Raw genomic sequence first — 24,401 nt, forward strand, 5'->3', positions numbered from 1 at the left:
AAAAAGGAATTAACATTTTTTTTTTTTACTGACCCCAGATTTGTTACAAATTGTTACTAAATATTTATTTTTAGAATAAATGCTGTTGAAGGTCTGTCTGTCTTTCTGTCCAGTCCACATGTATCAGGAACTACTGAGTGACCTTCAGTTGCCCACTTCATGGAACATAGAAATACTCATCAGTCCTCAAAAAAAAAGAAATGCAGGAACCTACTACAGCGAGATGAGACACAAGCAGCATCTGTGAAGCGTACTAAACTAGATTACTGTTGTTAAGGCAGTTTTCATACACTTTAACAGTCTCGCCCCCAATGCAAATGAGGCTCAATGTAATCCTGTGTGTGTGTGCGAGTTCAGTTGTGTTGTGCAGTCTAATAGCACTAATTGTGTTCGAGCCTAAAGCAGTTGCACGGATAGACCAGCATGCAGGACATGAATACTAACAGGAAGTCCAGCACCTTCATGACGCTTGATAGGTGCTTTGTGTTAGCATTAAGGTGCATTGAATGCTAAAAGTTAAAGTTAAAGTTAAAACACGAGACAAATCTTTGTGCACCTGGTTGCGCCTCTCTACAGGAGGGTGAGTCTATTTGAAGTTCATTGCCACATAATTATTTTCCAATTGGATCTTGGCTGATTGTGCATCGCGTCTTCCTTGATATAAAGGAAACGATTCTGTAATCAAAAAACTCATTTAATCAGAGTTTTAAATTGATCTCTGGCTTCATATATTTGCTGTGATGACCCTATAATCCGGGTCATTGAGAGTAGTAAGTGCATAGATCCAGTGGATGATGGCTAGGGAAGAACTGTTGGATGTTTGCATTTGAGTGCATGTAGAAAGTTTAGCAGGCTTTATGCTTCTGTCAGCCTCTGCTGGTGGATCCTTTAACTACACCATCTGGACTCATTCAGCATGATGCTGCTGCTTTGATTTATAATTATCTGCATATTATACATTAAATGTTCCTTGCTGGTATTTAATAGAATTGTTAGTAGTGCCTGTCTTGAGCAATTGACCAGTGCATCAGAACATACAGAACTAACAAATTTTGCTAGAAGTTTGATTGCATCATAATTGCTGTTTATAGTGTTCGTCATCTGTTTGATTTGTCTGTACATTTCTGCTATGAGTCACCACTGATAAGCTACTACTAAATATTATAGAAACATTAATTTTCTGTACAGTTGCTTTGCAACGATTTGCATCGTAAAAAGCGTTATACAAATCAAATTGAATTGAATCAGTATTGTCAGATTCCCCAACGAATGAATCTTTTGAGCTGGTTCATTTTAGTGAAAATTTTTTTTACAAAAAAAGTAAAAAAAAAAAAAAAATCATATTGAATTTTTGATTTATCGGTATTTCTGAAACCTGAAATTCTTATTGCCTTAAGAATTTAGTTTGTCATCTTAATTGACAGGTAACTTCTGTAGGGTCATGAGCCTTGTCAACAAACATATTTCTTTTGTGTGTTTTTTTTTTATGTGCATGCAACAACATTCATGCAATCTGTCTCTAATCTCTTCCCGTCTGTGCGTGCGCTGCATTTTCATAATCAAACTCACGTGCTCTCTCACTCCTGATTGGATTGCACCGCTCATCCCTGCTTTCACACATGCTGTTATCTTCTGTCTGTATACTAGCCTCTGTTTCTGTAAAGTTAGCACATGGTTTAATGTAAAGGTTTAATAAGGATTTTTTTCTCTAGTCTTAAAACCAAAGGCAAGAGTGGCATTTGCAGTGCTGCTGTACCCTGACTCTGACGGAAACATGATCTGATTGTGTGATCCTGCTGCAGATGTGTGCTGTGTGTCTGGAAGCTGAACGCTTCTTCATGAACTTCACTTGTTTGGTGGTGATGCCACCTGCTGGCTCTGTGTGTTCGTCAGTCATTATTAGGGTTTATTAAATTTCCTCTTGAAAAGTGAATCTGATTCTGATTTTGAGTTAGTGTTGCACAAGACTTTTTGTCACTTAGTGTCTTCTTCTCCCCAGCGGTGAACTGAGATTGCTTTGAAATAGCTCTACTGTGTGTAAAGTAATATTTTTTGTGGAAATGGTCATACGTGTTTTTTTGTTGGCTTCTTTGAACAAAGTTAAAGTAATAATTAATTTTTTAATTTTAATTTAATTTAATTTAATTTAATTTAATTTAATTTAATTTAATTTAATTTAATTTAATTTAATTTAATTTAATTTAATTTAATTTAATTTAATTTAATTTAATTTAAAGTTTAATGAAAAATGGCAATTATTTGAAATAATTTATAAAAAAAACAAAACCCTCCTGACTCCAAGCTTTAAAATGGTATATGTGCAATTACACGTTATTTTAACATTTTCATATACATTTTGAAAACAAATCTTCATATATATTTGTATACATCATGACCTAAACAAATCGAATTCTCGTGCATTATAACAATCTAGATTTAGCATTTAACAAAGGAGAACACGCGGCGATGTTTGTTTGCGTGTGTTGAAGTGATACTGTTGCCGTGGTTTCCAGGCCGAGCCCATTGTTTGAGGCACGCTCATATTGCATCTTTCCCAGCTTAGATGCAAATGCCCATTGTTTTATTTGACAGGCATGAATAAAAGAATGAGTTACCCGCTTCAGCACACTCTGGCTGCAAACAGGAGAATTGATGATGAATGGTGTTTCTTTTTTCTTAGATTTTTGTTGTGACAATCCACCTTAACCGCTTCCTGTCTCCGTCTCTCTTTCAGAATGCCAAGTCCTTGTCCTCCTCAGACAGCCTAGCGAAGGTGCAGGAGGTAGCAAGCTGGCTTTTGGAAATGAACCAGGATCTGCTGTCGGGGGGCAGCAGCAGCAGGGCGTCCCAGCAGCCGAGGCCTGGGGCAGGTAACAGCTCCTCCGGCGGCGCGGAGCACATGAACCTGGTGCTGGAGGAGCAACAGAGAAGAGAAGCAGCCGAGGAGGAAGAGGGAGGACCCGAGGAGGAAGGACAGAGGAGGGAGGTGAACGGAGACCAAAAGGGCATTTCTGAGTGGATGTGGGAGCAGGAGCTGCGTAGACGGCATCACGACAACGACGAAGAGGAGGAGAATAACGGCGGAAGGGAAGTGAGACTTCGTTCACAGAAAAACGACGAGCGGCCGGAGGATGGCTTGGAGGAAATGGACCAGGATAGCGATGAGTTTGAGCATTCAGAAGAAGAGGAGGAGGAGGAAGATGAGGAGGAAGGCCTCCACTCTCCCTCCCTCAGGACCCCTGCGTTGGACCGTAATGATAACTCGGAGCAGTCCTCTGGACGACAGCACCAACGCTCTCCCTCGTTTTGCATGAATAAGGTAAGCAGACTCAGCTCAAGTTTAATGTGGTGGAAATCTGTTAATGGGCGTTGTTTGTCTCCCTCTACTGGGAATATTTGACTTTAAATCAGAAAAACACTTGTCTTTATGTGAGACTTGATGGAAAGCTAGAACCTTATCATTTATTGCCCATACATTACATATCTAACTAAAGGGAGGAATATACTTTCCAATAAAGGGTTGATTTGATAATATGTAAAGTTTTGCCTTGCATTGAATGTGTTCAGGAGCATCTGGATTAGCTTCTGCTGGTTATCACTTTAAAACTGAATTGCTCCTTTGGTTTTGAAATTACTCTGTTGATGGAAGTTCTTTCCGCTGAACACTTCTTACAAAATATTACTTACTTAATAACTCTCTAGCCAATCATTCTGCATTCAGCATAATTAATAAGCCACGAGTCTGTGGCTCTCAGACCAGGTTTATTGGATCATAAATGTAAACATCAGAAGCCATAGACATTCACAACACAAGTGTGTGTGTGTGTTTTTGGCAAGCCATGTGGCACACAAGCCATTTCATCCAAACGTGAACACGATGTTCATCTGATCGAGGCTGAAGTTTGGTGATGTGTGGCTTGACCCTTTTCAAAACAAGGTTTTTTCAACAGCATTGTGGCTCAAAGCCTAGTGAGCGGAGGGATGGCTCAAACTGACCTGGCTAAGCTCTGTGCATCTATTTAATGAGTATTAAATCCCCCATCACCCCAATTTTGAATATGACATTTGAAATCATTTTGAAAAACATCATCTCCATCTTTTTTTGGTTTAGTATGACTTCTAGACTCAATGGTACGAAAGCTGTGATAGAAATAACTGTGGCCTTTAATGCTGAATCAGTATTCATGAGCAACATCCTGTAACTGATAGTGTTTGTGTAAAGCTCAGTAATGATTGAATTCCCTCATGCAGTGTAAGACAACAGAATAAAAATGTTCCTGTGGCTCAAGTGGTAGAGCATTGTGTTAGCAGCGCAAGGTTGTGGGTTCGATTCCCAGGGAACATGTTAAGTAAAAAAAATGTACCTAGAAACACACATGTAATGGTGGAAGGTGAAAGCTGACTGCTTAACTTCTAAGCTTGAATGTCTTGCTTTTCTGTGTTTTTTTTTTTTGTTTGTCACTCCAAAAGATTTAAGAATTGTAAAGGTTTTTCACTTTTCTCCAAGCTGTGTAAATGAACAGATAGTCACTTATGAAGATAGATTCCGATTAGATAATGACCGAACTATTCACATTTGATTTCAACATCCAAAAAGAAAAAAATAAGCAAATTTGAATTCTCATTGTTTTTTAGTTGAAGTAACTTTGCTGTCTAGCCAAACACACACACACACACACACACACACACACACACACTGTATCTCTTACTCACACACACACACACACACACACACACTGTATCTCTTACTCACACACACACACACACACACACACACACACACACACACACACACACACAGTATCTCTCACTCACACTCATACACACACATACACACTTTCTCTCACACACACACACACACACACACACACACACACTGTATCTCTTACACACACACACACACACACACTCACACACACACTCACACACACACTGTATCTCTTACTCACACACACACACACACACACACACACACACACACACACACACACACACACACTGTATCTCTCACTCACACACACACACACACACACACACACACACACACACACACACACACACACACACACACACACACACACACACACACACACACACACAAGCGAGTGCTTTAAAACATTTGCCATGCCTTTTATCAGCAAGACGGATGTAGACAGGCTCCAAAATTTAACTTATTCCAGCAGGAAATGGTAAAGGAATTTACTGATTAAATTATATTTATTTTATTTAATTTTTATAATTAATTTATTTTTATACTTTAATTTAATTAATTTTTTGTTTTATTTTATTTTTTATTATTATTATTATTTTTTTTTTAATTGTTTGCATTAAACAAAATGGACCGAGTATGAAGGCTTTTAGTCTATTTGCGTCCTGCGAGCTCCTGTCTGCTGAAAGCTTAAGATGCCCATATTTAGACTTTCTGTGATTTACAGAAATCGTTATTTATGCAGAGATCTAATGAGTGTTTTTGTTTGCTTCCATTGGTTGTTGATGGTTTATGTAAAATCATATAAGGAGTAATTAACTTCTGTTGAGATGATTGTGTGATAGATTGAGCTGCAGACACATCCAGGTTTCCCATCAGAAAACAAATGTCATCTCTCCAGAAACCCAAAGACAGAGATGAAAGCAGACTCTTATTATGTGTTATATTATGTGACTATTGAATCAGGCAATAGATAAACACTCTGAAAAATGAACGCGCTGGATGTAAATACCCTAAAGGCATCCCTATAATCACATCTCTAATTAAACATGAACTGATTAGAAATATATATTCCCCACAAAATCCCTTTCTCCGTCTCATTTTTAGGAAGTTGGTATAATTGAGACAATCATAAAAAAAATTCTTTGAATCCTCCGAGTAAATTGATTTATAAAGTGTGTGAGAGTTGTTACACACAGTTTAATTTAAGCTGCTTTTCCTCTCATTTTCTCTTTAAAACTGTTGGCGTCTTGAGACTAATTTAGGGAGTTTTAATGAAAGGCGATTAATTGGCTTTAAATCCTTCTGTTCTCTGAAGTTCTCACAGTATTCTTTTAGGTCTTCTTGTAACTTCTGATAGGAGAGATGTTCAGCTAAAAATATTGATCAGAGCGTGTCAATACAATAAGCTATGGAATCTCTTTTTCTGCCGCTGAATAAAAAATAAACGTAATTGCAACTGAAAAAACATTTGTAAACTTAAAGTCAGACTTGCATGACATAAAGTCGCAATTGCATTAAGTCAGAAATTGCTGACTTTTTTCAAAATTTTATTAGTTGTTTATCTGACAGTTCTGACATGCAATTGAGAGTAACGAAGTCAGAACTGCAAGAAAATAGTCTAATTGCAAGTTTCTATCATGCAAATCTTGAGGGAAAAAAAAGTCAGAATGGTGCGATAAAGTCAGTTTTTTTTCCGTGTCAGTAATAATAAACAGTCGTGAGGACTGGCACACTTGGCTAAAGACAGTTTGAAGATGCTCTTCAGAGAAGATGAAATGGACATGTTGTGTTGATGTTGAGCCTCTGCTGTCCTCAAGTGCAGCTCAATCGCTCTCTGATTCCAAAAAGAGATTGTGGCATGAAAACATCCACTTTTTTTATCTGCTCTCAGACTTGTGTTCACTGAGGCGTGAAGCACTCGCTGACCTCTGACCTGTGTGTTCAGAAGCACTCCAGAGCTGTTTACAGTTATACACACTGCAGAAGATGTTGCTCTGCAGCCTGAAGTGAAGATGGACACAGTTTTTGTTTTATTCAGCTGTATTTACCCATGTATTTACCCACTATCGCTTTAATGCAATTGAAGTGGCCCATCATGTGTGTGTGTAACACTGTGGTTCTGCTTACTTCATGAACAGCAGCGGTTTAGTTCATTTATCTGCCAGTCCTGACCTTCAGACAGAAGTAAGGAGTTCTCGCTCTAAATCAAGGCCCCTTATTTTATTTCGCAGTGCATGCAGTTCCACTCTTAGTCACATGAGGCCGCCAAAGAATCTTTTCAATTTGAGTTCTGCTTGAATCTGGATCAGATGTTTTTTTTCACAGCTGTCCTGCTTGTTGCTAAAGCAGCAGGAACGATCCCTGGCCTCTTGGTTTATTAGTCAACACTTCAGAGCTCTTTCAGGCTTTGCTCGCATTGCAGATAAATGACATTTTATTTTTAATAATGTGAAACAGTTATTAAATTGCAAAAATCACAATCTGACATTTTCAGTTGCAATGTGGATCACTTTCCCATATGGAAATATGTGACTGCAATGCAATTTGTCTCATAAATACATAAATAGCATAAATGCATTCAATTGATCAAACGTGAGATTTAATCTTGTACATACCAAATCACGGTTTCCCCAAAACTAAAACCACATGTTTCTCGAGCAACAGATAAACATATTAGACTGATTTCTGAAGGATCACATGACACTGACGACTGGAGTAATGATGCTTTGATCACAGGAATACATTACAGCTTAACATATATTACTATTGTAAAATAAATATTTTGCAATATTATTGTTTTTACTACATTTTTGATCATATAAATGCAGCTTTGGTGAGTAAAACATATATTTTTTTTACGAACCATAAACTTTTCAATACTTCTTACTCGTGGATTTATTAAAATCACCATGCAATTTCAAGCCAAATTCTACTCATCAGATTTGGGTATTTGGGCGTAACTAAACAAACTAAAAATTATAGGATCATCTCTAATATCTAGATCCAGACTTTTGATGTATTTGATAGATTTTGCATGTTGTAAGAGACGTCCTATATTAAATGTTGTCTTTGTGCTTTGCTCTTATTAAAGACAGTAGAAAGAAAGTGGTGCTATGCAATCCTCCTATCATTAGATCCTTGCCCTTGCAGAGCGTCCATGTGGAAAACTCTTCACCGGAGGATTGAGTTTTGTTCTAAATGTGCTATTGTCATAAAACTTTGTCCCTAAAGAACCTTGTGAGGAATGCTTTTTCCCTTCAAGCAAGCTTTAACATGAATGATTCATAAGCTTTTAAAACTTTACTCGCTCATTTGGTTGTTTTACTCTCTAGTGAGTCTACTGCAGGCTTGGTTTGGCCTTTGTCGCCGGATGCTTTCACATTAAATACTTGATTATTTCCTTTCGGTGAAGCAGAGGAATAAAAATGTGTATTTCTTTCATCTCAGTGCTGTATTATGAGTAGTCTGTGGATGTACTTCTTGCAAATATAAAGAATAGGGTTTTTTCACATGGCTGTTGCTTTTTGAGATGACCTTTGTGACCTTTAGAAATGCTTCATGTGAAGTGAAAGTGTGTCTGTGTACAGGTCTAACAGAAGATGCTATGTTTTTGTCCAAAGTTTAAGGGTCCAGCAATGTCATAAAAGTTGCCTAATGCGATTTCATTTCAAGTGATGATCACTTTGTACAGTGAACAGCAAGTTTTAGGCAATCATGCATTCTCAAGTCAAATCAGATGATTATTCACCTCATGTATGCGTGCGTCTCTGAAGTCAAACATGGCGACGTCATTCACTTTAAGTTACATGGCACAACAAATCATTGATCTGTCATTAAAATGATTTGAGCTTTGCATACATGAGCAATGAAGTAAACTTTCATCATACAAACTGATGTTTCTTAGATAAATCTTACAGTTTTAGTATTATTTATATGCAATGTATAAGCATAAGCTTTCAATTTTAGAATTTCCGTTTTAATTTTAATGTAGGTTTGGGTTAATTTTGTGCTTTTCTCTTTATATATATATATATATATATATATATATATATATAGTTTATTTAGCTTTATTTTTCAGTTTTAGTAATTTGGTGCTCTAACCTGTTTTATCTAATCTTTATTACCTTTATTTCTCATCTAATCTTACATTTGATACAATTTAAGCTTTATTTCAATAAATGTTTTAGTTTTTGGTTAACAATAACAGCATCCACTGCGGCTTTATGAACTACTGTTACGTTATTGACAAAAAAGCTTTAATTATCTTGTGTTCCCCAGACAAAAAAAAAAGAGGGAATTTTTTTAGGTTAAAATATTCTGTAAATGTATAGGATTTAATTTAGACTTCTCGAAAGTAGCCCTTGTTTTCCTTGCAGTGCTTTGATCTGTTTTTGATCTCCTAAATGAAAATTGCCTTTTCTTCCCCCATCAGCCCTAGAGAGGCTATATATATATATAAAAAGCGACGTGCATGCAGAATAAAGGATTCCTCCTCCTGACATTCGGCAGGATCCAGGGTTAAACCCCTCACATTTCTGGCATTCCCAGCAATTACCTTGTTCCAGTCACACTAAATAGCTGTGCGCCGTGAGATTAGGGGAAGGCTTACGTGGGGCTGTATGAAGCGAGAGGACAGAAGCTTTTGGGTTTCCAGGGCTATAAATGAGACGGGTGCTCTCGGGTCAGTTTGACTCTAATAAAGCCTGTGTCTCTAAATCATAGAGCTGTTTTATATTCCACAAATGTACATTGTACTACTGAAATTGCTCTAGGGCTCCTAAAATACAGGTATTAATGAGTATCATTACCTTGGGAAAAAAACTAGATATTATGTTCTCCACTGAACCCATGAAGTGGACTTGGCTGCGTAGCATTCATTACAGTATGAAAAGCATAGTAGTTTATAGTTCTGTGTTGATTTACAGCAGTATTTTCAGTCATGGTGTGATATTGTTTCAACTTTAAGTGGTTTATAATTAAGTTTAGTCAACTTGAAATGTTGATTTGGATATTTGACTTGACAAAACTTAATTAAAATGTTAAGGAAACACAAAGACTTCACCAACATTCTTCAAAACATCAATTTGTTTTGTGATCAACAGAAACTCACTTTGAGAGCGAGTAAATGATTCATTAAATGATTTTCATTTTGGGGTGAACTATCCCTTTACGTTAAAACTACAGTTGTTGTTTTTTTACAGTGTATACTATCATTTGCTTTAAAGAATCATTCAAAAAGACTCAAGCTCACATCAGTCTGATGAATCTTTAACTGAATCACTCAACTGACTCAGAATCAACATCTGACTCACTCAATGATTTGCAAGTTATTCATTCAGCAGAGATGTTTTGTGTGCTAGAGGATTCTGAAACTTAAATCATATTTTTACTGTATGCTTGTTTATATGATTTAAAGCAGTCTGTTTAGTCACCTTTGCTGCTGTTTAATGCAGAATTCTGTAGGAAACACTGGTTTACAAGCCTTTAGCAGGCAGCATTGTTGCTGTCAGTCAGCTGATGAACTGAGTGACTGTTTTAATCCTCCTTTTACGAGGCATTCTGAATTAAAAATACTATTTCTGTCTTTCTGTTTATAGTGGAATATTTAACAATGCTGGCAATCCATTAACTCTAATGTTCCTTGGGTGCATATTCAAGTAGAAGTTGTCATTGAATCAGACTTACTGTGAAGGTAGAGAGGTGAAGGGATATGTCTGTCTCTGATGTGAATCTCGGAGGCTGCATTGCTCCATGGTGGGCTGAGGGAGTAGATTCCTGTGCTCATGTGTTTAGGTGGGGGTCGTCCAGTACAGGACAGCTGGCGCTGGGGCCAACAAGCTCCTGGTGACATCAGACCCTCTGATATTTAAAAAGGGACCACAATCCAGGGCAGCGAGCTTGGTGTGGACCCTCAGAGCTGTCGTGTCTCTTTAAAACTCTTGTGAGTCATCTTCTGGGGGCATTCAGTGATTCTGCCACCGACCAAATCCCACAAATTTGCCTCTGCTGGGATATGACCTACTAGCCTCGTGTTGGCAATGCTGCGGCATTGCCCCATTCCCCGCTTCTCGTCAGCCAGCCCGAGGAGAAAGACGGCCAAGTCCTCGGGCAAAGAGAAGGCTCCCAAGGCTCTCCCGGAGAGCCAGGCACTGGAGCTGGCTGACCCCAAGGATGTCCCCAAGGAGCCTATACCCTCCCAGAAAGTCCTCAAGATCTTCAGCATCAACATCATAGCTCAAAGTCTGCCCTTCTGTCGCAGACGGGTGAGTTCCAGGAATCTAAACGCAACTATGCCCTACAGCATGCCAGATTTAATGCCAGTTGCTTTGGTCTGGAAATGAATAGCTCACTGCATGGTTGAATATTGATTGTCTTTTGGAAATGCGTAGTTGCGAAGCTCGAGGTGAGTCTGTACTGAGCGTTCCAATCATGGGTGTTTTAAAAACATTTCGATCTGGAATAATATCACTGGGCTTCAGAATAACATCTGACAGCAGAAGTTCTACAGACAGTGGCGCCAGGAACAGATTTGGTAGCTCTGGGGCGTGGTGCGTGGGGGTTTTAAAAATAAAGATAATTTAACCATAAAATTACTATTGTTTTGCATTAATAAGCGCAGTTGCTAAAAATAAAAAATACAGTTTTTATGTCTCTGTAATACACATTTGAGGGTAAAGCACTGAGCTTGAGTTGGGAAGCATACAAAAATGACTTTTATTAACAACAGTAACGTGCAAAATCTAATATATTCTTATTAAATATAACATTATTATTCCATAGTATTATACTGAACTGAGTGATAACTTCAGTGATGATTAATAAAAAACCTTCAGATTCAGTCTCAAATTTAAGAAAAGTTTGTTTTTCAAGGCACTTTATATATATATAAAAAAAGTGCAAACCTTTGGCAAATTTTGATTTCTTGATGATTTGATGTTTTATAATTTCAAAATATAAAGCTTTTTTTTTTTTTTAAATAAGTGTTTGTTTGCCACAAAGTATATTTCGGTCATCCTATTAAAATAATATTTAAATTAGATAATTTTTAGACCTTTGAAACCCCTGGAAATAGTTGTATGAAAAGCTTGAAAGGCATTGAAAAGTGCTTGATAAATGCAGCTCAAATAAGTAGCGTGGTTTTGTTACGCTTTTGTTTAATTTGCCGGTTGATGTTTCTCATGTGCAACAGAAATGGCAGCGCTTATGAGTTGGACGACTGGCAGGAAGAAAAAATGGTCACAGTATGGAGCCCTAATACTAGTTTATACCCATTCTTTACTAGAAAAAAAATTGATTTACTTGACGTTCTTGATTTATATCTACTGTATGTATAATTTGGTAACTGTTCCCAGGAAATTTCAATCATTGTATTATGCTTTTGGATTTTGAATAGAATCAGTGCTTTCTGGTGCTGTTTGAAATGCATGAGAAACTGCTGGGATTGTGAGTCATCATTCAACCTTCTGCCTCCCTCTCGTTCTTAAACCAACAATAGCAGTAATTGCTCAGGCACAGTCAAGAGACTCAATATAGCACGCCGGTCTATGAGCCTGTCATACTGTGCTGCACTGCTGTCATTTTAATGCCACTTTCTTAGACTTTACCTGAGTTATTCAGTGAAGTTGCTTAGCGACACTGACAGAATGGTGTGCTTTATTGAAAGAACATATGGGGAATCATGTTGACCAAAACAGATATGAGCATAGCTTATTTGTTGTGATTTCTTTAGTCACCGCTGAGAGCCCATCCGGTGACCTTAAAAAGACTTGCCTGGGAGTTCCTATTTTTAACCCTGCCCAGATCCAGAGAACATGCATTGATTGGATTGGAAAGCAGCTGTTCTTTGGTCGTTGTAACGTCCCAGCAATCCCATAATGCAGTGTTGCGTGTGCTGAATAGTCCCAAGCGGGAGAGGCCGGAAGGACACTGTACATGACAACTCTGTTCATGGATGACTCGCTGCAAGGTTACGCCTCGCCAACTGGCTTAAAGCTTGACTCGTGACTTTCCGGTACCAGCCATTTCATAGAGAAAATATTAAAAATGGTCTCAATTATTGGATAATAAAGGCTTGTTTGGGTACAGCGAACAAACTTGTTTGTTTCTTCAAGTGGGACGGCTGAAGATAACGAGGAATTGAATTTCCTCATCACTAAAGCATACTTTCAGAATCTTCTTTTTATAGACATTGCCATTTATGGGAGCCTCTATTGTAGCCTTAGGTGTCTAATGTCGCTGGCTTTCACATTTAGCCTCCGGTTATTGGCATTATTACAAATGCTCTCAACCTTAAGCAACCTTTAAATGGAATGATGCAATGATGAGTCATAAGAAAGAAGGCCATTAGTTAAAATGATAAATATATGAAGAAAGTGTGAAATTACACTACCTTTCAGAAGTCTGGGGTCAGTAATATAATGGTTACTTTCATTGAACAAAAATGCATTAAATTGATCAAAAGTTACATTGAAGACATTTAAAAAGAATGTTGTTTTTTTTAACTTTCTATTCATCATTTCCAAGCCGAATCATGGTTTTCAATTTAATTAATGTTTCCTGAGCACCAAATCTGCGTAAAAGAATGGGTTAGAAGGATACCATAATTTTTAACGTTAGTTCATATATACTTTTTTGTGAGGTGAGTGGAAACATAATATCTTTCTCAGGTCATCTATTACTTAAACACCAAAATAGAAAACAAGTAATCTCTGCAGTGTTTGCTATAACTATGTGTTCAGTGCCTTATTTTTCTCACCCAACACACGTGTTCTCAAGATATGGAGGATTTTGTGGGAACCAACTAAATGATGGCACAGGGGGAAAAGCCAAGTAAAATGCTCTGTATCACTAATGTGCACATGTTCCTTCCGGAAGATTAACTTGTGGACACATTCCTCTTGAGGCTTGTCTTTGTTCTCTTAATTTTCCTTGTCCCTCCACTTTCTTCTTTCCTTGTAAAATCAGGCCTCCATTGAGACTGCAGTGTCTCTCAAACAGGAAGTAGGAATAGACCAGTGAAAAAAATAGATGCATAAACCTCAACATCACCAAACAGGCATCCCCATGTCTCTCCAAATGAGCAGCTGGTTTAGACGCCACCTTGCAGAAGTGACTTGAGATCCACCAGCTGGCCCCAGTGAATGGAATAACTGGAATTTCTCTTGGTCCCCATAGGCCAATATAAGAGCCATGGAACTTCGCTCAGCAGGTTCTGCAGAATCCAATGAGCATAAAAAAGCAGCTTCTTTTATTGTTGTAGAAAGGAAGTAGCAAAGGAGTCCAACAGGGATGAAGTTTTAAGATGAAAATTCTCTCAATTTCACATCCAAATATTCCTCAAGTCTTTGTATGGAGTGAGTTACATGCCAAAAAAAGTTTCTTTCTATAAACTTTCTGTTTTTGTTTTTTTGGCCCTTGCCACTTCTCAGAGTCCCTTGTATTAATAGCTCCTGACAGAGTTTCCAAAGAAGACATGCTTTGGTGACAAAACCTGCTGTTTTTCCCCCAAGGCCTGGTATAGAAGACAGCTGTTTCTGACCCACAGGAAATTAACTTGCGTTTTCACACTTGGGAGTGTATTACTTTTCTAATCCGGTTCTGCCATTTGGGTAAAGTGATCCGGTCCTGCCCTTCAATGCTATGCCATGGTCACCATCAAGAGCCATTTGCTGCTTGAGCTTTTACCTTTGGCCTGAAGGTTTCTCTGTGCCAGTTTCCTAAAAGGGATGGTTCACCCAAAAATGACAATTATCATTTACTAAATCGTTTTCAAGAGCAACACTAAGGAAGAATTTAAGACTCTTCATGCAGCTTTTTCCATATTATTTCCAGATTTCTGTCAAGTGGCATATGACTCCCAAGTCTTCTAAATAATCCATAGCGAATATTGCATCAACCTTGACAATGACATTTGTTCATGTTCATGAAAATGAGTGACTCTAGATGTCACTGATAAATGCGAATAACACAACTTGTCTCTTAATCTTTCATTGAGAAGTTTCTTCCAGTGGATCCACGGTGATCTGGCGTTTTACAGCATGAAGCAAGTTGTTTTAATTTGCAACTTAAGTTATACTTAAAAAGATAAAAATTCTTGTCTGCCAGGGTTCTATACTTAGTCTCTTTAAAGTTTCTTTAAGAAGTCTCCTTTCTGTTCTGAAGTGTGCAAGAACTAAAAGGCCTTCTGTTTGCTTTTAAAGTGAGCCGAGTGTTAACGATCTCACTCAGAAGAGCTTCGCAACAAATTTAAGTGTGGTAAATGTTACATGCCATATAGTACAGGCTTTTCTAAGCCCTGACTTTGAGGGTTGTCAGTGCACTCTCTGATTTGTTTTGAAGTGTTTGTGCTTCTATGCACTGTGGTTAGTTCATCATAGGGCTTTATTTTAAATGGAGACAAGATGGTGCATATATTCATGTATGTTGAAGCTGAGTGGCAGTGTGAAGCTCTTACAGGTCTCCTCATGAATCCTGTTGAAACGAAAGGCAGATTGAAGTCTGTCATGTCTCATTTACTTGGCCAGCTGTACAAATGTCTTCTAAATACAGCTAATGAAACTGAAAAACAGTCTTACCTAGTGACAGCAGAATTTAAGGGGATTCATTTGGGTTCACTGCAAAATGAAAATGGTCTATGATTTTGAAAACCCCTATGATTTTCTTTCTTCTGCAAGACACAAAAGGACATAAAGAAATTAACATCGGAAGAAAGAAATAATATTAAATATTTAATCTGTCTAGTGCTTAACATGATGTTGAGTAAATAATTACAGAAATTGTATTTTTGATTTTAAACATTCCTTTCTATAGATAGGATATAGTGCTTTTTAAACCTTGGCTAAATTTGGTACATTTTGGGTAATTGGATATAATTTATGAAGCTAAATATTTACCTTATACAGTAGATGCAGAATGCTTCAATCGATTCATTGAATACATTTTTATGAATGGTATGAATTCACATTTCTTGAACCATCTGAAAAAAACTAATTTTCTAAAAGGAATCAGATACTCCATCTCTATTTTAAAACAGAGAGGGGTTTCATGAGCGCACATTTATTACCTTAGCCTCACTTTAAGTAAACATTTTCATTGTACTGTGGGTGAAGAAAACCAACCCAGGGCTCATTCTCAATCTTGTGGACATTATTGAAATTTGCGTAATCGCAAATGAAAATGGTTTTACCTTGGTGACCTTTCACCTTGTTGTGTATGAGCACAGATTGAGTACTCAAGTCAGCTGATGTGTCCTCTTACCCCTCCTCGCCGGCTCCTATGGGAGGAAGATGATGGGATTTCATTGCCCTTGAGCTCCAAATAACGCTGGGCGAAGGCATCTGCTCAAAGCTATTCTGAGCTGGCCCATTCCTGCACTGCACAGACAAACAGAAAGTGTTAGGCAAACAGTATTGTGGCTTTCTGCATATGGGATAGCTGGACCCCCCACTAACAGACATGATGGGATGTCAGCTAATCTGTCATATGTCGCCTAAATCATTTTGAAAGTGTAGCTTGTAACGTAGAAAAGTAGTAGATGCCTATGCAGTTGTCAAGACATGACAGCACAGAAGCTGAACTACTTGTCAAGGTAAAGGTAAGTGGCGGTATACGTCCAATGTGATTGGTGCAAGCCAAAAATACCTGCTGAACTCAGACAGCAACTTTTCCCAAGTGTTTGAAGACCTCCCACCTACTGCAGGGCTGCCAAGAGGTGCTGACATTTCTTGCAGAGCTGGCAGTGTGTGTGAGAGGCTTTCTCCTGACCTGGGAATGTGTCACAAGCTCCCAGCATCTGCCAAGAGCCAGGGTTTTGTAACTGAAGATGGGGCTGCTCGGTAACACTGCATTTTAATATCCAGGACCATTGCAATAATGAATATTTGTGCTAATCATGCTTCGTCAGCACATTGTTGCTGTTAACAGCTTGTAATATGAGTCTGGTTATCACCGACAACTTGAGAGGCGGTACAAAAATGGCATTCCTCCGTGGATAACCCCACTAACTTACCTGACCTGACCTGATGGAACCTCAACTGCCCCATTGTTGTACTGGTCTCTCCAGCCTCTTAAACTAGCACTCTTGTGGATAATTTACCCGAAAATTACAACATACACACACTATCATTTCATTCCAAACCTATTTGACTTTATTTTTTATGCAAGATACTTTGGAAAATGTAGGTAACCAAACCGTTTTGACGTCGGTTTCTCCACATCATGGTTGAAGCTAAACTCGAGGCGAGTTTTGAGGAATCCTATCCTATAAACAAGAAAGAGCAAATTCCTTGGGGCCACTCGTGGTTCAGCACAACAAAAGTCTTCATAGAGTTTGGATCAATCCTGGCCTTTTTATCACTGCCTAAAATAGCTAATTTGACCCGTGCGTGAATGGGAAGGAGTGAATGGGTATTTTTGCGATACAAACCATACCAGACTGGGAGCTGAGCCCAGAACCTGGCTAAACACTGTGTCTGGTCTTCACCCCTGATTCTTTGGGAACATGTCTCACCTTTCGCTCCCTCGATACTTCTCCTTCTGCCTGTCCTCTCTATCCATGGCTACTTGTCTTGGCCTCGGTCCAGGAGCAGTCAGATTGCCATGGTGTGACCCATCTGTGTACTTGGTTCGTTTAATTTGGGAATTAAGCCATATGCCACTGCTTGTGTGGTTTGCCCTCTAGATTGATTGTGTGAGAGAGGACATTTATCGGGCCAGCTCTTTGAATTGAGTCAAAAAGCAGAGACAGATTTATAGCAGATACTGGATCAGAGGTTCTGGGAGGCATCACATACCCACTACGTGCCTCACTGACGACTGAACACGTGTAGCCAGCTGCATAGCGGGTTGTGGATATCCTTTCAAACTGAGTTGGTTCCTCTATTTCTGTCCCAGGATTTTGTCTCCATGTTTTGCCCAGAATACAACTGACATCACTACTTCGTTTCATCCATTATCAGAGAATACTTTACTTGCTTTATGGCATCCTTGCTTTTAGGTTTCGCAAGGAAGCCATCTCAGTCAACTTGTTGTTTAGTTGAATTGTCGATTTGAGTAGTTCACTATCCATACCACCAGACACCAGAGAGATGAGAGGTGCTCCAACTTGCATGTTTTTATGGATGCAAGCACTCGCTGTACTTGGAGTGGCCCTCTTCTAGCTTGGGTTAGAATGAAGAATCATTTTGCTGTTATATGTTTTGCACAAGAGGCGTGTGATTTAAGATCTCTTTGCCTCAAGATTGAGGCTCCTTATACCAATGCTGTTTTCTTCTTTATGATATTATTTTATGCATTTTGTTGAATTTCAACTGGTCTGGAATGTTCTTGTATGCATTCAATAACGCAAGTGAAGGAACAGCAGCCATGTTTAGTTCGTTGGTCAGCTCAGGAAACTTGACTCGGATTCCAAGATTGATCAAGACTGTGTATCATGTGTGTGATGGAGCACAGGCATTCTCCACACCTATTTATAAAACCTGTATATAAGCCTGCATAACCGATAAAACATGTGCAGCATAACCGATAAAACATGTGCAGCATAACCGATAAAACATGTGCAGCATAACCGATAAAACATGTGCAGCATAACCGATAAAACATGCGCTGCATAAACGATAAAACATGCGCTGCATAACCGATAAAACATGTGCAGCATAACTGATAAAACATGCGCTGCATAACCGATAAAACATGTGCAGCATAACCGATAAAACATGTGCAGCATAACCGAAAAAACACACGCTGCATAACCGATAAAACATGTGCAGCATAACCGATAAAACATGCGCTGCATAACCGATAAAACATGCGCTGCATAACCGATAAAACATGTGCAGCATAACCGATAAAACATGCGCTGCATAACCGATAAAACATGTGCAGCATAACCGATAAAACATGTGCAGCATAACCGATAAAACAATTTGCAGCATAACTGATAAAACATGCAGCATAACCGATAAAACATGCGTTGCATAACCGATAAAACATGCACCCCACCCCTAACTGATGGTAGATGGTTTAATCTTATGATACGTAAAAAATTCAAAATATCCAAAAATGCAGTGTGATTATGTATAATGATTCTTGAAATAATTCAAAGGTTTAGACACTGTATACTGTAGAGACTTGCATTTTTACTGCTTGGTTCTGATCCCACTTTACTTGATTTCAGTAGCGATCTCACTGAGTTGAGATGATAAATAAACGGTTTGGCCTTTCACATGTGCATGAACGTAACCCATAGAGGTGCCTGGTTATTAATAGGGTCCTAGCATTACCATCAGGTTTACTGGAGCATTGCAAGTAATCGGTCTGCTTCAAGCCAGTCACATAACCGATTATTCACGTCAAGGGCCTTGTTTTTAAGTGCATCACCCAAGCAGCATACAGCATCCTTCTAGAAGTTTTGGTTCTTATACAATAGCTTCCTCTAGCCCCCATATCTCTTTAACTGTTTACCAAACGACCTTGTGCATTCATGCAATGTATTTACATGGACTGGTGTTTGTCAAAGGGAGGAAAGTTGTGTTTATCAGGTTTGATACTCTTGTAATGAAATGCTACTGCACTTGCATCCTCTGTTTTGGCATATTTCAGGGTGTCTGGAGACTTTCACATGTGAACACTGAGCTAGGATTAGATTTACCACATTTTGTGGCTTTCCCTGTGGCTGAAGTGTCTCATTTACATCAGAAAAAGTGTAGCATTAATCTCTGGAAGAGAGTAAATAATTTCAAAATATATATGATATAAAGCGTTAAATTGCGCTGCACAATATTTAGTCAATCAAGTTTGATGCCGAATGGTTAAGTTGTTGTATTGTAACCATGTGGAGTTAAATATGACTTGTTCATCCAGCACATTTTGAGAACACTTCTTGCTGATTTGACATCAGGAGACCAGACCTGCTCAGTTTCAAGTGATCCATGCTTTTTATTTGATAATAATACTGTAGAGAGATTTTACGCACAGTGAATCACTCACTATGTGAGGTTATGTTTTAACTTTGTGTAATGTCTCTTTGTATGCATTAAGCATCTTATAATGTTAGTTTGTTCTTCAGTTTCTGTGTGTAAATGATTTTAAGATATCCGCATGTGATCGGTATGATACGAGTATGATCAGTGACAATGATTCTTATAATGATATCTTATCAAGCTATGTTAAACCTGGTAGTGAATGGTTACCTCAGCATGAGACCAGCTGCATTAGATCTTTAGCAGATATTGATTGTTAATGTATGGAAGACTAAAGCAGTCATTTTGAGGATAACTACTATGTATGGTTGAAAGTGTCTGGTCTCCGATGATTTGTGCAGTGCTGAGCAAAGCGAGAACACCGTGTCCTTAGACAGAAAATATTTGAATTGCGGCTGCCTTTGCGGATGAACATGAAGTGGAAAGTTGGTCGCATTTGCATTTTCTCGCCACGTAATGTTTGGATGATTGGTTTTTCTGGGATTCTCCTGGGTCACTCTCTGAAGATCAATCATGACTTTGATTGATTCTGTGCTTAGTCTCATAGTCAGTCCCTGATCTTCATCTCTTTAGGCCCACATTACTCTCTATCATCAGTGTTCGATGGAAGATGGATTTGAAATTTTATGTTATCATTACAACACAGATGAATCCTAATGCTTGAGCTTTTGGGGCTCTGTTAAAAAGCACAAGTAGGTTTAGTAGACATTGAAAGCATACACTGATCAAGAATGAAGGGTTAAGAAGGTGTGTGGATGCTTAAAGCTTCTCAGGTGAATTAAACAAGCATTGTTTATTATGTAAGTATATTTTAGATTTCATTGCTGGGACTGTTTCAGTCTGTAATCGTGCAGCTTCTAAGGTCAGAGAGGAACGGCTTGTGTGTGTTCTGAGATCAGAAGTGTGGGATCTGCTGGCTTTGTGCTTGGAATGATGTCAGAAGCACAGTATGTCTTCTCCAGAGCAAAAGTGACTTGAGGCCAGATAACTGCAGACTCAGCCTTCTGTCTGTCTCTCTTGGAGGACATTAGTTTACTGAAAAGATCTGCTTCATTGGTGTCCTTTTCACTTTGTACTTTGCTGTTACTTACGATGTCATTTGGCTTACAGTCCTGGTATTTTTCATCACTTTTATGGCTGTGAGATGATGTCCAAGATGAAGCAAATAAACACAGTGTATCAAGTTATTAATGCAGTCTTTATACTGATGGTTTCCTGTCGTTAAAAAAAAAGTAACCAATTTGCATTTAAAAGTTTTAAGGTTAAAACATTTTACTGTTAATTATGAATTCATCATTGTTTCTTTATGATAAACAAGCATTTATCATAAAGTGCTGTTTATTTTGTGCACTATCAGTTGGTGAACAGCAGGTGGCAGTGTGATCTTCTATAATCACACTGAATGCTCTCCTAAAGCTCATTCTAGCCATTGCTATTCTTTGATGCGGTTTATTCTCGACTGCTGGTTAGCACTGGTTATGGCTCACCGTCAGGTCAGAAGTTTTCTAGTTCTGTAAGACTACAAAATATTTTGGGAGGTCCACTTATAATGTGACCTAAAATGAGGGGTATCCATAAAAAAGCGCAATTAAGGCTGGAATACAGTGTGGAACTTTTACACAAATATACTAGATACTATTTGCTAAAAATCAGAGCCTGTATGCAGATTCTGGCCACTCGGAGAAAATCTTGTATTATATGCTGGACACAGACTTGATCACATGATTTTTGGATTAAAAAATAAATAAAATAAATGTAATTTGTCATGCATCTCTAAGAAAAAAAAGTTTGTTTTTGCATGAATCAGTTGTGTTTGCATGATGCTCTGTTTTAAGTTACCAGTTAATAACACTTCAAGTGTTTTAAAATCTGCGGTTACACTTTATTTTAAGGTGCCCTTGTTACAGTGTAATTATACATACAAGTACTGAGTAATATTCATGAACAACATGCACTTACTATATGATTAGGGTTAGGATTTGGGTTAGGTTCAAGGTTACTTGTATGTAATTATGCATAATTATGTAACGTGTAACAAGGACACCTTAAAATAGTGTGACCAAATCATCTCCCATTTGAATAGGCGTACCCTTATATTACTACTCTAGGGTACTAATATGCACATTTTAGGGTAGACAAAGTCGTCTGCCCCACTGAGAACCTGACGATTCATGTTTTATTTCCATCAGTGTAATGAATCCAACCATGAAATTTGTAATTTTGTTGTTGAAAAAATAGCATTTTCGCCTTGGTTTCATTATGAATCTGACCTCACTGGTAAGAGTATTTCTGGATGGTAGTCATTGTGGTTATTGGGTTTCTGAACTGCGTTCTCATTCGCTCCAGAAGTTAGCGGTTGATTTGTGTAGCCGTGGCTTGAACTAACATCATGCTGACAGTATGATAGCATGCATATGTTCATCAGGTGCATAAGTGAAGATGTCTGTTCTTGGCTTCGAACAAGTGTGCCACTGTTGGCATAGCGGGATTGTTCTTCTGTGGAAGTGGTTGGAGTCTTGTGTTAACCTTGAGCTAAGGCCAGCGAGCGATCAGATAACTGAATTATCCCGCAGTGTATGTCAGAACCCCTGCAGTCTCTGCGATGGTTCAGACGAAGCAATCCGAGCGGTCTACACGTGTCATGGAGCAGAAGTCACAGCCAGCGGAGGAATGGTTGAGATGAAGACCTCAGGAGCCTGGCAGAGCTTCAGAAGCACCGTGTCTTTACAAGGTGGTGGTTAAATCCCCTTCTGCCGGAATTTCTTTCTATGAGCTCATTTTTCTCAGCTATTTTCAGCGACATCCTGTTAGAGGAGTGTTTTGTTGTAAAATGGAGATCTGTGACGCAGATACAGCCCGTGAAACGAGGCTCGTCAGTCCTCAACAGTAACCAGAGTCGATCATAAAAAGAAACTAAGCCTAATGAATTGGAAGCAGAACCAGCCACATTGCATGGGAAAGTTGTGTTTAACAGCTGTAAAGCGTTTTAATGTTCTCTAACTTATAAAAGCTGCGCTTTTCCATTTTATCAGCGTGAGACAGAGCCACAGAAGCCTTTTTTGTCGAGATCCAGAATGCGGCGAACACTTTCTTGTCTCTCTTTTTCCGTTCACGTAAAGTGATTAAATGGAGCCTCGTCTTGTGAAGAGCTAAACTGTTTAATGGCAGTGTAATGTCATTTATTTCCTGTGTTGAAGTGATCTGCCAGCACATGTGAAATCCAGTTTGGAGTTAAAAGTTGCTTATAAAACACATGGATATTTCATTGGAGGTCATTTGTGAGAGTGTGGATCGTTACAGTTATTAATCAAAGGGTGTTGGGTTGGAAACTACCAGAACCAAGTCACATTCTGATCTGTTTAAATGTTTTTTTGCATTTGTAAACAGAATACTGTACTAAAATAACATGAAAACACTACTGAATATAATTAGCATACTATTACTACTAATACAATTATTAAAACATTATTTTAAATAAATATATACCAGAAATAAATTTTTAAATAAATATATACCAGAAAAATGTAAACACAACATTATTAAAAATAATAATAATAATAATAAAGGTACCTCATAGGGCCTTTAAAAATTAATTTTTTGTTAAACATTTAATAAATTGCTGTTAAATTGAATTTAACCATTAAAAAAATAAAATCGAATATGAAAAAAAAAATGAATTTGGGAAAAATAATACAGATTTCATAGAGCCATAAACATAGTGTGATGATTGTAGCTCAAATAATTCTTAAACTGATTCTTTGAATCGAATCTGAAACCTACATTTTACAACTTTTTTTCCAAAATGGTCCTCATCACAAGTACTAACGGAGGTTAAAAAGAGATGCTCAAACCAACTTAAAAAATTCATCTCCGTTGAAGAAAAGGTGCAACACTTTTCCTTTTTTTCAAAAGCACTAAAATAATCTTTGCACTGGTGAGATCAGATCAAGGTTACTCTGTCTCACTGTAGTACTCACATTTCCCTGTTCCCTTGTCCTGCTGTATGATCGTGGAGAATGTATTTGGGATGTTTGTTTTTTTTCAAACTCTGTTACAAACAAACCAAAGACATTCAGCTCCAAATCCAGTTGCTATAGCAGCAGACAGACTTATATTCTTCAGCTGTTATATTCTAACTGCCATATGACAACATTTGTTAGAAAATTGCTCAGTTATTAAATGCCTTTTTTTCCCCTGTTTTTGATGAAGTATTACCAAAGTACCTTAATACAGTGTATATATATATATATATATTTTTTTTATTATTAATAATCAATTGAAATAAAAATGTAACTTAAAATGTAATTTTTTTTTACTTTTTTTTTTTTTTTAGATTTTTTTAATAAAAATATTTTAAGTAGCTAATACTTTTATTCAGCAGGAGCAAAATATTCACGTAAATCCTGAAAAAAATGTTTCATGGCTTCCAAAAAATATTAAGCATCACAACTGTTTTCAACATTAAATATAATAATCAGAAATGTTTCTCGAGCAGTAAATCTGCATATTATTCTGATTTCTGAAGATCACTGAAGACTGGAGTAATGATGCTGAAAATACAGATTTGATCACAGGAATAAATTACACTTTAACAGAGATTCACATAGAATATGGTTACTTAAAACCGTAATAACATTTCATAATTTTTACAGTATTTTTGATTGAAAAAAGCAGCCTTTGTGAGAGTAGGAGACTTAAAGGAACATGAACGG

General features: G+C 37.8%; 1 protein-coding gene across 2 annotated transcripts in view; it reads left to right on the forward strand.

Annotated features, from left to right (window-relative positions):
* Positions 1-24,401, forward strand: part of LOC132142161 (F-box/WD repeat-containing protein 7-like) — a 96,669-nt gene that overhangs the window by 27,376 nt on the left and 44,892 nt on the right. The window contains exon 2 of one of the 2 annotated variants that reach the window (XM_059551811.1): positions 2,735-3,319. In XM_059551811.1, coding sequence (XP_059407794.1) covers positions 2,804-3,319 — 516 coding nt within the window. In that variant the 5' untranslated portion in view covers positions 2,735-2,803. Of the gene's footprint in view, positions 1-2,734; positions 3,320-10,605; positions 10,975-24,401 lie in introns of those variants that run through there. The other variant, XM_059551812.1, reaches the window with a different exon arrangement.

Source organism: Carassius carassius, chromosome 6 (assembly GCF_963082965.1).
Source record: "Carassius carassius chromosome 6, fCarCar2.1, whole genome shotgun sequence".
Classification (NCBI taxonomy): domain Eukaryota; kingdom Metazoa; phylum Chordata; class Actinopteri; order Cypriniformes; family Cyprinidae; genus Carassius; species Carassius carassius.